Genomic DNA, 16855 nt, shown 5'->3' with positions numbered 1-16855 from the left:
CACTCTCTTTACACATGTAGATGTTTTCACACTTACACGGGATGTTGACAGCATCTTGTATGTCTGGTGTGGTATTCATCAGGATTTCAGACATCAAATAGCTGAACCTCATGATTGGCCAACATGGTCTTCAGCTGGAAGTAGGTGACCACTGAAGCTGAGAAGGAAATATAAAAGATCACAAACACTTCTTCTGCAGGAAATTATAATCAATTCTGTGTCAAAACAGAGCCAGTTTGGACAGCTGTAAAAGTTTTAACTCACCATCCATTTATGTAACAATAACTGGTGTTAATTTAACATCTGAAGCAGGTAAATGTTGTTCTTGCTGCCTGTTGTGAGGGTGAACTAGACCTTTCCCTTTTTCCCTAAACCCTGGCCCTGACTGACCATTCTTGTCCAATTGAAACACAAATTCCAGAGTCAACTAAAATCTCCTTTTCACACTAACCTACCTGTTTTAAAATACCACAGATACACATTATGCTGTCATTTCACCACATCGATAAGCACATTATGATACCCAACAGAAAGAAACATGACACTCAGGCCCACAGCAGTATTACAGGGTTTTAAGGTGATTCCTGTTTCCAGAACTGATTGTATATCAGGAAAATGTGTTTTACCACGGTCAGATGCATCTCCACATTTCGGACTTGATAAGACCTGCGATTCACTTCTGCCACAACCTGGCTGCATTGTGAAGGTGGGTGAGTCCTGCAACCTACAACCAGGGGTGATCATGCGTGTTGACACTGAGCTGAGCTCTTAGGCGTCTTTCTTCTTCTTCTTCACCAAAGTCTTTGAGGAAACGTTGCATCTTCTGCCATCCTCAATATGTAGGCTAATTAAGGACCAAAATGAACTTGATATAGTAAACCAACATCTTCAGCTATATGAGGAAGTATCTGTGGCAAAACACCGTTACCGTTAACCCTGTTAGGTTACCTAACCCCGTTAGGTAGGTTACCGTAGGTTACCGTAGGTTAACCTACCGTTAGGTTACCTACCGTTAGGGTTACCGTTACCAGGGTTGTCCGATAAACCTGTTTCTACCGTTAGGTTACCTACCGTTAGGTTACCTACCGTTATGTAACCGGACAGTAAACAGAGTCAGCCCGGTAGGTTACCGGACAGTAAGCAGCTGTCCGGTAAGCTAACCTACCGTTAGGTGTATATAATGTGTGTGTATATAATGTGTGTGTGTGTATTTAATGTGTGTGTATAATGTGTATATAATGTGTGTATAATGTGTGTGTGTGTGTGTGTGTCCTCAGCGCCTCCACGACGGTGTGATCCGGGATCTGGAGCGACAGGAGAAGAAGAAGGACATGAAGTACACATGAAGTACATGAAATACACATGAAGTACACATGAAGTACATGAAATACACATGAAGTACACATTAAGTACATGAAGTACACATGAAGTACATGAAGTACACATGAAGTACATGAAGAACACGGAAAGGACATGAAATACACACAAAGTAAACTTGAAGTACACCATGTACACTTCAAGTACACCAAGTACACATGAAGACATCATGTGTACATCATGTGCAGGTTGGGATGTCTGCCCAGTATTTAGCCCATATTGGGTCAGCCCGGTAGGGTCAGCCCGGTAGGTAACCGGACAGTAAACAGGGTTAGGCCTACCGTTGCTTTGGAAGAGATAATACGCGACCCTCGATCAAAATGCAACATTAAAATTAAGATTTTAGGTATAGAAATCTGTAATAAGAATGCTATGAAAAAGACAAGGACAGTAAGGAAAGTGAGATAAATGAAGAACTACAGAAATGGGAAAATAAATCAAATCGTTATAAAACTAGAATTTTTATCATAAAGACTTTTGTCTCATCTAAATTGTTAATTTTAGCTACCTAATTAACAGACAGTAAAGAAAATAAACAAAATAGACCTTAAATGACTACGAACTACTACAACTACTAGGAAAGTCACATAGAGGCAATTGCTATATAAAAGTAAAAAAGATGAAGGCTTGGGGTTAAAGATATGGATTTAAAAGATAAGATTTAAAGATAGCTTTTTTATATAAATGTTGCAGAGGAAAGAGAAAAGCCTCAGATTTATGGCGATACCAACATACTCTTTCTACACCAAATATTCAGTGAGATGTGCTCTTTCAAAGTTTGACTGGCCAGTTGGCCAGTTGGTTGCATCTGTAGTAGAAGTTGTGTTATCAGCTGTGTATTGCACAATAAGACAGAAGATTTTTCCACCACTGGAACAGACATAATAGTTGGAACATGGATGTTGTGCTGAGTTGTAAATATTATAACCTGGTGTAAATTGTCCATGTTATATTAATAGGATTTAATTTAGCAAGCATCTCAGTTTCACTCTGACAAATGTGTGCAATAAGTTGAACCTCCAATTTTGCCCCTTTACTACCCAGAAGCTACACATCACTATAGTAAATCAGTAAAAATTAGAACCCTCTGCCTCTCTCCCCACCCATGAACATGCTCAGATGTGTTAATTAAACACTCAATGAACCAAGACAGGGTCTCCTGCAGTGATGGACAGGAACCTGGGCAAACAATCCATGCACCATATCATGTCTCTATCAACTGTGACAGTTTTAATTATTGTGGAGTCAGGCTCCCCCTGCTGTCCATAATGTTCATTTGCCCCTCAGCCTTCTACTCTTCAAACCACTCCTCATCATTTTCATACAAGTTGAAAGTAATAAATGATAAATAACATTATATTTCAAAATCAAATATTCTGTGAGATAGTCTCTTCCAAAGTTTGTCTGTCATCAAATGTTTTGAGAAAAAGGGCATCAAAGATAAAACACATTCACATAGGTAGCTATGCCTTCATACATTTATGTGCATGTGACCACGTGCTGAAGCACATACAGTACAGTCGATGGGCAAGGAAGTCCACGTAGACAATAATCCAAAAAGTATGGTATACAATTGATAGATATCAAATATACTGTAGTATATGTGATGTAAATTATGTCAATGTATTTAAATATAATAATATGAAGAATATATAATGAAAAATATTGAATATGGAGCTACATGCACACAGACACATACATAAGTGGTGTGCATGTGTCTTCACATGTGTGCATGTGAAATACTGGCTGGTGTACCAGGGGTGCGAAGTCCTTGAAATGTTTTAAGTGTTTCAACTGGATATAGAAAGTGAAGCCAAACCCTTTGGCTTAAAGTAGTTGTAACTCTGGTTTCTGCGGGTATCACAAGACACCATCTGCACGATTTCAGAAACCCAGTTTTCGAGATAGTAGGCCTCCAGAGAGCAACCCTGACAACTCACTAGACTTATGGCCCACCTTCATGGGGTGCTCTCTAGGTTACCTAAGCAGGAGTTTAGCGGCCCAAACTGTGGTTCTCTGCAACTTTGTTTCATAAATTGATTGGCAATCATAACCCACCATCGGAGGGCCCATGCTGGCTGGCTTTACACCAGTGGTGGTGTAAAGCGGTGGGCGGTTCCTCCAGCCTGTGGGTTCGTGTCCATGGCCTGGGAGAGCCCCCTGCCGCCCGATTTGTGGCGTCTGACCCAGTGGTCCTTCCACGGAGCCCATCACAGGGTTCACCAAGGACCCCATGCGGCGTGGCTCCATGTCAACACAAAGTTTCTCAAACCCTACCACTGAGACCCCACCCAGGTCTTTCTGTCGTCTGCCGGTAAATTTCTGGTAACCAGGGCCGGCCCTAGGATTTTGGTGGACCTAAACAAGATTTTATATGTGGCCCAAAACACTTCCAGCACAAGCACCAAATCACACACACTGCTCATAACTGGATGAAGATGAACACATACAAACTAGAGATGGGCAAATCAATTGACAGCAAATATCTTACTTTATTTTAAAACATCTATTAACAATATATTAAAATATGAGCAGTTAAGAAAAAAATGAAAAGTATTCAAAATTATAAATATTAATGTCAACATATTTACACGATAAAAGCAACATTCCTGCACATCACAAGGTCTATAAGTAAAGACAAATGAACACCAGTAAAACCAAAACTATTTTGATAAAATGAACAGCAAGGAACAATCAATATAAGTGTGCAAAATATTCAAAAATATTAAAATCTGAGAGGCTGAAAAGGAAAGCCGCTTGTACAAAACAAGGTCTATAAGTAAAGACAATGACAAATGAACATGAACACCAATACGTCACACACAATGCGTCTACGTAAGAACGGTGGATAAATTGATTTGAGCATCATGTAACCCCGCGAAACAACTCGTTTCACTGCCAGGGCTTCATTCATCTGTCATATCATGATATTTGGACAGTCTAGAAGAGCCACACAATTACATTACTTTATCCCAGTTTAAGTTAGCAGACGGCTAACCGGAAGTTAGCTTCCCAACCCGCAGACGTACTGGACAGTCGGCAGAATCTCAAGATTTAAAATCTCCTTATGTGATCTACACATAGATTTATCTGCTGGTGATAGGCTTAATCAACGTTGTGTGAACTCATTTGACAAGGGCTTAAATGTAACGGACGTTCATTTATATGTAAAAGTCCAACACTGCAGTTGGCAGCAGGCAACACAGAAAGTCATGTGGCCCCCCCTAGCAGTTGTGGCCTTAAACAACCGCTTAGCCCTGCTGGTAACCCAAGGCTATGTCAAGCTTCAGTCCCTGATACGTGCTAGAATGGGGTGGGTTGGTGTGGTTTCAGCTGTCCACCTGCCCACTCCACGGCTCTAGTGGCTACAGCATTGGACCATTCTGTAATTCTCTGATGAATTAGGACTACCTTATTGATCCTTGAAAGTGGCAAACTCGGTCAGTGCATGCACTTATCAGATCCATAACACATATAGGGATCCTCTTGCCCTGCACTGGGGCATTGGTGGTTAGGTTTGACTGGGGCAGTACACTTGTCAAATGCTTATGCAAGTGTCTTAAGGTGAACTAAGGGAAGAGAAAAACCTCCAGTGGATCAGAAGAAAAAAATTTGTTTTATCTTGATTTTCAGTATTAATATTGTATGTGAACATTGACCATTATGATTCCTCTTTTGGGTTTGAAGCATGAGGTGAAAACTTAAAACAAAAATGGAACTGTGACAGTAAAGCAAGTCTGCTTATTTAATTCTATCATCTGGTGTTGCAGAACAGTTACGCTGCTCTTTTTTCCTGACTGGGTTGAGTAATGCGGTACCGGGGGAAACGAAGAAGTATATGATGTACCTTGAGTTTTTAAATATACTTTGTTTAATATTTACACAGAAAGAATTCATGCATGCAAAACTAAAAGCAATAATTTCAATAAAATAATACATCTAAAAAATAATACATCATTAAATAATCTTGACAACAACAACACAATGTTATCAGGTGTCAAGGTGTGAGTCTTTTTTTACTGATGTCCAGTGTTCTTTGTCTTTTCAGTTCAGTTATTTTTTGTTTGAAGACCACTTTACTTGTAATAGAAGCGTTGTGAATAACCACTGCACATGTCATCCTCCATATTTTTGTTACTATGATATTGCATTACATTACATATTGTAGTCCAACAGAATTTCTGGTATAACCTTGGCATTTTTTTCTTGGAAGACACGATAAATCACTGCATTATAATTCACATGTATATTACATCCAACACCTGTCATTTTCCTCCACACATATTTAGACCTCTGACGTTTTAAGAGTGGCTGTTCAATACTGTCATCCTCATCACAGATGTCAATAAGGCACTTTTTAGTTTTAACAAAACAATTCCACTTGACAACTCCTAGAATTCCAAGTGTCTCGGCTGAAATGAGCCACATAATATCTCATTTACTTTCTGATACATTTTGACTAAAAATATCCAATATCCATTTGTGCACAGGAAAACACTACCACATATTACTCAGTTTAATGTATATATTGTTGCTAGCCATTTCGACCCAATCAATATTTATGTGAGCAACTTAGTCACAAAATCACTATACACAGGCTTATAATGTGGCATTATGTTCCCACACAACTAATCTGCATTCTCAATTACTTTTCGATAGAAACCTAATATTAATCATTAGTAGTCCATCATTAGTAGTCCACAGTTATGATTGCATTTTGAAGGAGGTGAGCCCCCTAATGTGATTTTACATCGCTCAAGCTAAAGTTAGCATCATTTTCATGTTAATAGTACGTGTAATGAAAATACACTGCTTGTAAATAGCTACGGTTAGTGAGTGAGTTATCCATAATGCCGACTTCTTTCCCTGGGCTTCATCGTTATCAGCACAACACAGGAGGGTATGATCACCTGATTGTGCTTTGATAGGCCAGGTATTCAGCATGCCTGTAATGACAAATAACAAGAAAAAAGTCATGTGAGAATTTTACATGTCTTATTTTTACTCTCTATCTTGGTAATGTCTTACAGAACGGGATCCAAGAAGATGACCGTTTGATTCATCAACCTGTGTCAAATCATAAGCTGTATGGATGTACAATGTTTTATATTTTTAAAATTAAGAACTTGTTTAATTAAACTTATAATACATGTGTTAACTTTTCCTTTAGTGTAGTCTAATATAGATTATGGCGATGACTCTGGCACATATATGTTCAGCAATATGCATAAAATGACATGGTGCCTGCTAGTTTGATCTGTGGCTGTAGAAACTAAGCTATCTGTTAAAGTGACAAAAGATGTTTTGTTCTATAGACAGTAGCTAATAGGCCTACACATTTCTAACTTATATCTGGGAGAAAGAAAATAACCACTCTGTTGAACACTAAGCCCACTCTCAGGTAAGTCAGTGTCCTCTGGCTCAGAGCTGGATTCTGGCTCTGATGGCTCAAACATGTAGGGTTGAGTTGGCAGAAAAAAACCGATAGACGCTGCATCCGTTTTTCAGCTCGCGTGGTGATATGTATTTATTTTGTTGGCGGTAGTGATGTTTGATTGACAGGTAACACTTGGTAGAGGGCGGGGTTTCGCGTATACGCCCACTGAAGACGGTTTGATTTTTCACAATTTTGAAGTCTAATTTCCTATACTTGGAATTTTTTTTAAACTTTCAAAATTGACAGGGTGGTTAACAACACACTAGGCTGTGGTGTGTCAAACTCAGAACACAAGATTAAAGATTAGAAAATGTTTGCTCGGAATAATAATAGCTCCACGTGTTGCTGAGTGTATTGTAGGAAAGCAAAAATACGTTGAATGAAAAATAGGCCATTTAGAAAACGTTACCAACAAACGCAATCCATGGCATTACAATTACGTTTCTTTTGATATTACAATTACTTTTCTTTTGAAACGTAATTTGTATACTTTAGTTGTGTGGTAACAAAATTTTGATGAGACAGGGTTGAACCACGTGGTAAACAGCTGCATGTGACTTAAAGACCCTTTGTGTTTATTGACCACATAACGAATGCAAGTAAACTTTCTGACTTTTACTTTTCATTTTCTGTCTTAAATCATTTCTTTAGAGTTATATCATTACTAAATATGTATATATATATAATTATATAATTTTTTATAATTTTATAGAATATATAATTTTCGGCTGCAATATGTATACATACATATTTCACAGCAGTTTTGACAATTATTATATGACCATGTGGTTGTTTGTTTTGTGTATTTATTCGCAGAGTTAAATAAATGTTTGTTAGCAGAATAATCAGTCTCCTGTGAGTCTGCTGTGTGTGTAGGCGAGGCGCATGCACGATGCAAATGTCCTCAATTTTGATAGGAGGACACGGTCATGTGGGAGGGCCAGCGTGAACGCGCAAGGCAAGAGAGTAAGGAGCGCGTCTTCATCTTCTCTGTCTTTCCTTCCTGCCCAGTACTCCACCGAGCAGGCTGAGCCACGTGCATGCATTAGCAATTTACTTACTTATACCTAAACGTCCAGTTCCTTGTGTTTCACTGACACACACGACAGCACCATGGTGAAGTTAGCAAAGGTAAGAACAAATTACGTCTATTTTATTTTTTAAAGTGTGTATGTTTTGTATGTAAGTTAACGTTACACGAAGGTGTGTTTACGCATGAGGCCTTTACGGAGAAGTTGCTGCGTTTTGGAAGAAAAAGGTAAATGACACCGAGGGTAAATGTCTGTTCGTGTCCCACAACGGATGGTTCGTATTAATTAATTAGACACTCTGTCTCGATGTGCTTGGTCGAAGAGGCCTGGCTGAATTGCACCTAAAAAGTGAACGTTTTCTAGCGTTAAGTCGAGATCAGCCATGTTTGTACCTTGTAGCTTGGCCTGCTAACTCTGTCCTGCTAGCTGCTCAAAATGGCATTCATGCGCATCCTCGGTGTAATAAGCACACAGGGAAGATTAATTCATTTCTATTTGATTTGACACGAGCATATCAAGTAATGCCAACATAAATTATTAAACTATTTTAATTTCAATTCATGTTTTGAATTGCTAAGTTGGCTAATTGATTAGCATTAGCACGTTGGTGTACAGTCCAAATGAGCAAATGTGCTAGTGTGTTTTCCCCTCCCAAGCTGTTGGCATTAAAAATCAAGATTTATTGTGATCCATTTAGAAATGGTGTCGTGGGTTTTGAATTGCACCTTTTTCTCGCAACCGTCTAATTGGTAGCCGTCCAACATGCGTTTTAAGGCATGGCTACAAACCGTAATATTAGCCACCATGCTAACTGCAGACCTCCTGCCTTCTGAGCTCCACGTGGGTTTTGCGCCGCCTCTGTGAGTGACACACGAGGTGAAAACCCAAGAAAAAAGCACGTCGACCACACAGCGATCACAAAACGTGGCTTATGTTATAACCCACGTGATATATTTGGTTAAATGATTTAATCAATATATTTTGGGAGGTGGGGAGAGTCTTGTTTGAACTTTGCAGTGCCACATGGTGTTAAGCAGACCCCCACCCCCTACCCCATACCAACAAACACGATGAGGTGCCTCTAGAGCATCCTGCTTCTGCCATATGGGATGACTTTATTCTGTAGTTGACCTGAGTTAATTTATTTGTAATTTTCTGTTTTTAATTTTTGTTGTATTCCTCCTTTTGTAGGCAGCAGCTAAACAAGCAACACAGAAGAAAAAGGCCCCTCCGCCCCCAAAAGAAGTGGAGGAATCAAGTGAAGAAGACAGCAGTGATGAGGAGGAAGAGGTATAGTATATTTGGATTTGTAACTGTTTTAGGGTTTAAATAGGTAGTTTGGACATGTTCAGTTATTTTTAAAAGCAGACTGTTAACATTATCTCTTTCAATTTGCAGACTCCTCCACCCAAAGTGGTGAAGAAGGTGACACCAGCTAAAGCAGCCCCAGTTAAAAATGGCACTGCCAAAAAAGCTGAAAGTGAAGATGATGATGATTCTGGTAAGTAATTTAATTAAAGAGGGGGCAGGGGGGAAGACACAACTTAGATTCCTTACTTGGATAAATATAAACATCCAACAATGGTTCATTGGCCACAACTGTTACTGAAACCGTTAATTGTGCTGCAGTGGAAACAGAAAACAAAACCTGTTTCCTGCAAGGAGCCAGGACACCTGCTGGCAGCTGATTTATGGTCGCTCAGTAGTGGTTCTTATGGCATTTTGTCCAACCACGTTGGAAATCAAACATGCGTATAGTTGTTCTATCAGATTCACTCAAAGGCCAACAGTCATAGTGGTGAGGGGTACTGGAGAGATGAAATAGCTTTTAAATATGGAGATAACAGTAGCAACAATACATGATCATGCTACGTTTGAGTGGTAATGTTCTGGGTGGAATTGTTCCACATATTGGAGTACATGGATTATTAGACTACTTATTAAACAACAGTAATTGTTTGGGTCAGGGACCATACTGAACCAAGGGAAGTCATATGCAAAAAAACGTTTCAGGAAGAATACATGAAGCGTTACACCCCTAGTGGGGATTTTGACATGTAACCCTCATGTGAATTTCATATTGTGAAATTTAACCTCAGTACCATCACGTGTTGATGGGAAGTTCCGCCTTCTGACTTTTGAGTCAGTTGAAAGACAGCACTGCATTGAAAAGTCAAATTCTGACACAGAAAACAATTCTCAGTTTCAAGAACTGGCATTTCACCAGACATTTAAGACACACATGAATTGGTGTTACCTTATTATAAAATTGTCCCAGTGCAATGTTAAACTTTGCACAATGACTTTAATATTGGTGCTTTAAATGTCCCTGTTGTGTGATGTGAATTATCATCTAATCATACACTTGAAATAAATAATCATAATTAATGAATAATATGCACTGTCAAAAATAGTGCTTTGTAGAGATTACATTTGAAATTCTGCATGGATTTCTTTTGCACACCGTGAAATGGAAGTCCCATAAATTTTTAATAAGTTGATGTAGAGATGCAATATTATCCCTCCCATATTGATGCTGAGCAACCCCAGGCCCACATTCAACAAAGATTTGCAAAACCAGGTTGAATAACTCGTGGACATGTTTAGGTTGACCCAAATGAATCTTTTTTTTTTTTTTTAACTCTTGAGTTTGAGTGGAATATAATATCTTCTGTCAATGTACAGAGGAGGAATCTGAAGAGGAGGCCCCACCACCAAAGAAGACCCCAGCAAAAGCACCTGCTAAAACCACACCTGCCAAGGCTGAAGAGTCTGATGAAGATGATGGTAGGTCCTCCAGTGTTAAGAGAAGGGAAAGTGTCTTCTGTGATTATTACCACCCTCCATTTCTTGGCATTCATGTGGTTGTGTAGTACCCATGTGTGAAATGTACGGAGGAAAAGTAAATGCAGTGCTATGTCTTCGGTACCGGTGTGTTTTTATCGTCTGCCGGTTCTATCCTCAATCGCTGTGACATCATTACGCATAATGTCTTTTGGTGAAGTTTTTTTCTTCAGATTTTAACAAATCTTAATTGCCATACATGTAGTTGTTGATATTCATGATTTTCATGTGGATATTGTCTTTAGATGAGTCTGAAGAAGAGGCCCCACCACCCAAGAAAGCAGCTAAACCAGCTGCTAAGCCCCCAGTGAAGGCCCAACCTGCAAAAGAGTCCTCTGACGAGGATGACGATTCTGAAGAAGAGGCCGCACCTCCCAAGAAGGCTACTCCAGCTGCCAAACAAGCTGCCAAGGCCAAGCCAGCTAAAGAGGAATCATCTGACGACGATGATGATGAAGATGGTGAGAACATTTTTATTTTTGAGGCACTTCTTGGTGATAATCAGTGTAGAGTTGCTGACTGGGAAACCACAAACCGAACTATGATGATCAACAAGGGACTTAATACTGATTACGTATGATGTCACTTTTTAAATGGATCTGATGCAGGTTAATTGCAGGTTTTAGTGGTTTGAATCTGATCATGACTCTGGCTTAACTTTCAATGTTTGTGGCTTTCAGACTCTGAAGAGGAAATGGACACCGCTCCTGCTCCAGCAACTGCTAAAGCAAAGAAAGCAGGCATGGTCAAGGCCAAGGAAGAGTCTGAGGAGGATGACGATGATGATGATGAAGATGATGATGATGACGATGAGGAAGATGGTGAGTTTTGCTGAAGGGAAAATTCACATGGTTTTTTTTTTTTTTTTTTTTACAGAAATGTGTTTTACATTTTTACGCACTTTAATTTTGCCAATTGAAGAAAATGTCCATATCTTGGCAAATTAATTGCCTATCAGAAAGCCCCAAAAATAACTGTAAAAATAATTAAGTGCAGCATTTTCATTTTGTTAGCAGTTGTGATTTTGAAGCCTTTAGTGCCACCGTACAATCTGCTTCTTTGAGATTTTCTTCCTGTCTTGGTTGAGGTCCTGGCTATGAATTAAAGTGTACGTGTCTTTTCTCCACAGCCCCAGTGACCCCTGGAAAGAGAAAGGCAGAGAGCAAAAAAGAAACCCCACCTGCCAAGAAGGCAAAGTCAGAGGGTGACGGTAAGGATAAATGCAGACACATCAATCTAATATCAACATATTTTATTATGATGATCAACAAGGGACTTAATACTGATGTGTGATGTCACCTTTATTATTCTGAACCTGTCTGCCATAATTTTTTTGTACAATCTTACACAAAATGGAACTGAAAAGTAAACGTACTCTTTTGTCCGTCAGGGTTCTGTCTATTTATTGGAAACTTGAACTCCAACAAGGACTTCGATGAAATCAAATCATCCCTGAGAAAATTCTTCTCCAAGAACAGCCTTGAGGTCGTCGAGGTCCGGTTAGGTGGATCCAAGTAAGTAATGGGTTTGTAATGTAGAGGTGTGTGTTTTCTGGAAAATGGGATGGAGGGTAATGTCATGGGAAAGTATAAGGAAGGCCCCCCCACCCCCTTCTGATATCTATTTCAAATGCCTAAACTCAGATTTAAGATAATGAGTATTGATCTTCTGCCAGTGCTACAACTTGACATATATTTAAAATGAGTGACTTAAAAAACCATATTCAATGTGGAATTAACTTGCCTCAACAGGAAATTTGGCTATGTGGACTTTGCATCTGAGGAGGACATGCAGAAGGCACTGGAGCTAAATGGCAAGAAGGTCATGGGTCAGGAGTTGAAGTTGGACAGGGCCCGAAGCAAGGACAGCTCCCAGGAGGGCAAGAAAGGTGAAAGATGTTTTCATCAAGGTTCCTATGTTCATCTTGTAAAGTTATAAATAGTTCTGATTATTACCACCCTCCATTTCTTGGCATTCATGTGGTTGTGTAGTACCCATGTGTGAAATGTACGGAGGAAAAGTAAATGCAGTGCTATGTCTTCGGTACCGGTGTGTTTTTATTGTCTGCCGGTTCTATCCTCAATCGCTGTGACATCATTACGCATAATGTCTTTTGGTGAAGACAAGTTATAAATACAGCTGTTGCCTCTGTAGACCACCAACTGTGGCAGTCCAAAAATGCTCAGATTACTAGAAAGAAGTTGGATCAAATGCCTGTTCTGACACTGACATTTGTCCTACAGAGAGGGACGCACGCACACTGTTTGTAAAGAACCTCCCCTTCTCTGCAACGGTTGACGACCTAAAGGAAGTCTTTGAAGATGCTGTTGATGTAAGGTTACCTCCAGGCCAGAATGGTTCAAACAGAGGGTAAGAACAAGCTAGTATTTTATAGTGAATATACAAGCAACACAAGAACAGTTGTTCATCTTTGTAGTTGTAGTAAATGGGTTTTCATTAATTTATCAACAATCATCGTTTTGAAGAATACAAGTTTCTAGTTTATTTTGTCAAACCTGATGTTTATTAATTTAAACCAAATATCCTTACACTTAACTTCCCTTCCCCTTTTCAACAGCATTGCCTACATTGAATTCAAATCTGAGGCAGAAGCAGAGAAGATGTTGGAGGAGGCACAGGGTGCTGATGTACAGGGGAGGTCCATCATGGTCGACTTTGTGGGAGATAAGAGCCAGAAAGGGGCCAGAGTAGGAGGTAAAGTCCTTCATGTATCTGAATATCTCTGCATTACTTGGTACCAATACTTTTAAAAAAAATTAAGTTTGTTATAAAAACTGGACATCTATTTACAGCCATGGGGCTACTGAATAATTTATTGCATTTATAGAGTGAATAAGTGTAGATTCACATGATGCAAGCATTACTTATCTTGAAGATTTTTCCTGGACCAGATCAGTAATGGTCTGAGACTAAAGAAAATGCTCCTTGGTCTCACCAGTCTTCTTTATTTCACTTCCTTTTAGCAGGAGCAGCAGCAGCCAGTAAAACACTGGTGGTGAACAATCTGTCCTTCAGTGCTACAGAGGAAGCCTTGCAGTCCGCATTCGAAAAGGCGGTCTCCATTCGTATTCCACAGAAAGATGGCAGAGTTAAAGGGTAAGAGGCATTAACTGGTATAGCATTCTCTACTTTAACATCTAACAAGAATTTCCTGTGTTAGATTTCTCACTACTTGTTCTAAATACTCGGTCATTAAACCTAAACTGCTGCACCTTCTCATGAGCTCCTCTTAATCTTACCCATGATTATGCATGGATTCGCACGAGAAGCAGAGCCAATGCACAGACAGAACAGGCTCACCCTACTTGCACATGGGTATTGCCGATGTCTGCTGTGAAACAAATTGAAATGTGTGGAAAAATCATGCTTTACTTGAAAATCATAACGTAATCAATGAATGATATTGCGTTGGCATGTATTTGTAGAAAAAAGACATATTGGAACACCTGGTTTGGTAAACCAGTGGGATTTTTAGAACCTGCAGTTCCACTATTCAGAGTTGAGTGGACAAAGTTATCAAATGTGCTCCTTCAGCTTCCTTAGTGTTTTTTTTTTTCCTTTTTCCACAGTTTTGCTTTTGTAGAGTTTGAAAGCACAGATGATGCCAAGGAAGCCCTTGACAACCTGAACAACACAGAAATTGATGGCAGGTCAATCCGACTGGAGTTCAGCCAGAACAGCGGTGGAAGAGACGGGGGCAGAGGAAACTCAGGTATGTCTTGAAACTGAACAATTATTTGAGATATAATTCCTAATTGACATGAGCAGGTTGTACTCAGCTTGTCAACCTAGCCAGATGTGATATCTTGACTACCTGAAAATTCTGTGATATTCTGGAATAGTCAAGTCCTGATCTGGTTTAAGATTGATGCATTTATTTGTTCAGATAATCTAAATAAGCCAAAAAAGTTAATTTTACTAACCTCTTCTCTTGGCCACCAGGTCCAACAAAAACCCTCTTTGTCAAGGGTCTCTCAGAGGACACAACAGATCACACCCTTAAGGACTCTTTTGAGGGTGCTGTAGCAGCCAGAATAGTCACAGACAGAGACACAGGGTCATCAAAAGGGTAAGTTTGAAGATTTGTAAATATTCCTTCTGGTTGCTGACTCTTCTTGTGATCACCACTCTGTCCAGCAGTGACAGTGCACGGATACGCATGAGAAGTAGAGCATAGTCACAGTTAAACAGGCACCTACCTTCGTGGGAGTTGCCCATGTCTGATGTGAAACAATCATGTAAAATATATATATCACATCGTAATGTCAAAATTTTTGCACTGTTAGAAGGCATTCATAGTTTCAGTAACTGAAATCAGTTTGGACTTTCAATGTAGAGAACTATGTAGAAATGACACCTGTTCTTCTTGCTCCCCAGCTTTGGCTTTGTAGACTTTGACAATGAAGATGACTGCAAAGCAGCCAAGGAAGCAATGGACGACGGTGAGATAGATGGCAGCAAGGTGACCCTAGACTACGCCAAGCCCAAGGGTGAAGGCGGCTTCCGTGGAGGCCGGGGTGGTGGAGGTTTCGGTGGACGTGGCGGTTTCGGTGGCAGAGGTGGAAGAGGAGGCCGTGGTGGTTTTGGCGGCGGCCGTGGTGGTGGTTTTGGCGGCGGACGTGGAAGAGGAGGCCCTCGTGGAGGTGGACGTGGTGGCTTTGGAGGTAACGGATTTTAAATTTGTTCGCCTTTTTAAAGGGAAATTTACATAAAAGTAACAGTGAATGTTAATATTAATCATTGGCTTTAAGCAATGATTTTCTTTAAATTTTTTATCAAAATGGCCTAATGTAAACTATCAATATGTCAGATGTTATGGAGCAAATGTCAACTATTCTATATTCATGAGTTGCATTTTGTGCTTTGACTCGATCATGCTTTTTGCCTCTTATCTTTCTGCATCAAAGTGGAGTTTAGGAGAGTTGAGCTGTGTAAACTAACATGATTTTGTTCTCATTTTAGGTGGAAGAGGTGGCGGTGGATTTGGAGTCAAACCCCAGGGGAAGAAAATCAAGTTTGATGACTAAATCTTAGTCTATTTTACTTTTTGAATGGACTCTGGTTTCACGGATTTTCAGAGCTTTTGGACATTCCAGAAAGCGTCATTGATATATATATTTAACTGTTAATGGGCATTTTAGCCCTTTATTTAGACTCCTAAAACCCTTCCCCACCCTTTTGTGTCAGAATGGCACTGTTGACCTCCTCAGCTCAAGTGCTACATGTGAGTACTGAATGTCCTGAATGCAAACCTGCACCTCTCACCCCTCATTATCTTACTTGCTTTTCCGAAGGAGTAAAATGGAAAGGGTCTGGCAAACAAGTTTGCTGTGAAAAACTCGCTCGTCTTTGTCAGAAACTTTGTGTAAATTTAAACAGTTTGTATGATTTTCATTTTACCTTTTTGTAAAAAAAAAAAAAATACACCTGTATCCATATGTTTTTGTTTTTATTCTTTGTCATTTAGTTTGCTTTAGGTGCCAAGTTTTACTGTAATGTGCAAAGCATATTTTGATAGATATGAGTCAGTGCTGAGAGAAGATGTTGGGTGTTTGATATGGCAGAGCTATTCCGTTTGTTTGGTGGGGCACAGTCAGTGTCTCTTTCAGAGGATGCAATGAATCTATGTAACATAAAAAATATTTGTAGTGCATTGACTAATTTTTCCCATCTGAGAATCTGAAGATTTTCATGTGATTGAATAAAACCTTGTAGGTGGTGATTTTTAAATGTCTGTCCTCATTTCATTCTAGTTGTGCTGAACCAGCAAATTGTTATCAGCAGGGATCACAGGCTTGAAATATTCTTTAATGTAGCATTGTTGGTCATTAATAGACTAGCAAAATCTTAGTGCATCAAATCCAAAGCCAGTAGCCTGAAATACATTTTTCCTCTTGTGAAATTTATATCAAATTCTTGAAAAATCAAGATTTCAATCAGATTTTGGTCAAATTAACAACTTTGTGACTAACGGTAGGTTTCCTATTATAGATAATCCAAACTGGTTGAATGGGCCAATTTGAAGGATATGTATATATTCTAGTCAAAATACAATATAAAAGCCCCAAAACCTATGCAGATAATTGTTCAAGAATGGACATTGATAACTGAAAACATAACCTGAAGTTATAGAGCTGCATCACCA

General features: G+C 39.4%; 1 protein-coding gene and 3 non-coding genes across 5 annotated transcripts; all 4 read left to right on the top strand.

The window, feature by feature from the left end:
* The first annotated feature begins 7794 nt into the window (after nucleotides 1–7794).
* On the top strand, nucleotides 7795–16440 carry ncl (nucleolin). Of its 2 annotated transcripts, none has more exons than XM_062424073.1 (16): nucleotides 7795–7945; nucleotides 9037–9135; nucleotides 9244–9346; nucleotides 10531–10632; nucleotides 10935–11150; nucleotides 11370–11510; nucleotides 11819–11899; nucleotides 12080–12203; nucleotides 12441–12577; nucleotides 12933–13059; nucleotides 13268–13404; nucleotides 13677–13806; nucleotides 14280–14422; nucleotides 14653–14779; nucleotides 15088–15374; nucleotides 15673–16440. In XM_062424073.1, exons 1-16 carry the CDS (start codon nucleotides 7928–7930, stop codon nucleotides 15735–15737), a joined length of 2037 nt encoding a protein of 678 aa, XP_062280057.1. In that variant the 5' UTR covers nucleotides 7795–7927; the 3' UTR covers nucleotides 15738–16440. The 2 variants fall into 2 exon arrangements, with proteins under 2 accessions (XP_062280057.1, XP_062280056.1); XM_062424072.1 differs by having other exon boundaries at nucleotides 13674–13806.
* On the top strand, nucleotides 10686–10824 carry LOC133985375 (small nucleolar RNA SNORA57). Its single transcript, XR_009925453.1, has one exon. It is a non-coding gene; the product is annotated as a small nucleolar RNA SNORA57 (small nucleolar RNA).
* LOC133985390 (small nucleolar RNA SNORA57) lies at nucleotides 12648–12786 on the top strand. The gene has a single exon (XR_009925468.1). It is a non-coding gene; the product is annotated as a small nucleolar RNA SNORA57 (small nucleolar RNA).
* Nucleotides 13921–14054, top strand: LOC133985388 (small nucleolar RNA SNORA75). Its single transcript, XR_009925466.1, has one exon. It is a non-coding gene; the product is annotated as a small nucleolar RNA SNORA75 (small nucleolar RNA).
* Nucleotides 16441–16855: the final 415 nt, after the last annotated feature.

Source organism: Scomber scombrus, chromosome 8 (assembly GCF_963691925.1).
Source record: "Scomber scombrus chromosome 8, fScoSco1.1, whole genome shotgun sequence".
NCBI classification, from domain to species: Eukaryota; Metazoa; Chordata; class Actinopteri; order Scombriformes; family Scombridae; genus Scomber; species Scomber scombrus.
This window is presented reverse-complemented; position numbering and strand designations above follow the sequence as displayed.

What these genes read in the sequence shown, in the direction of transcription:
- ncl (XM_062424072.1), top strand. An exon ending in AAAGATGGCAGAGTTAAAGG is followed by an intron (nt 13,807 to 14,279) that starts GTAAGAGGCATT and finishes CTTTTTCCACAG; the next exon opens with TTTTGCTTTTGTAGAGTTTG. An exon ending in GACACAGGGTCATCAAAAGG is followed by an intron (nt 14,780 to 15,087) that starts GTAAGTTTGAAG and finishes CTTGCTCCCCAG; the next exon opens with CTTTGGCTTTGTAGACTTTG.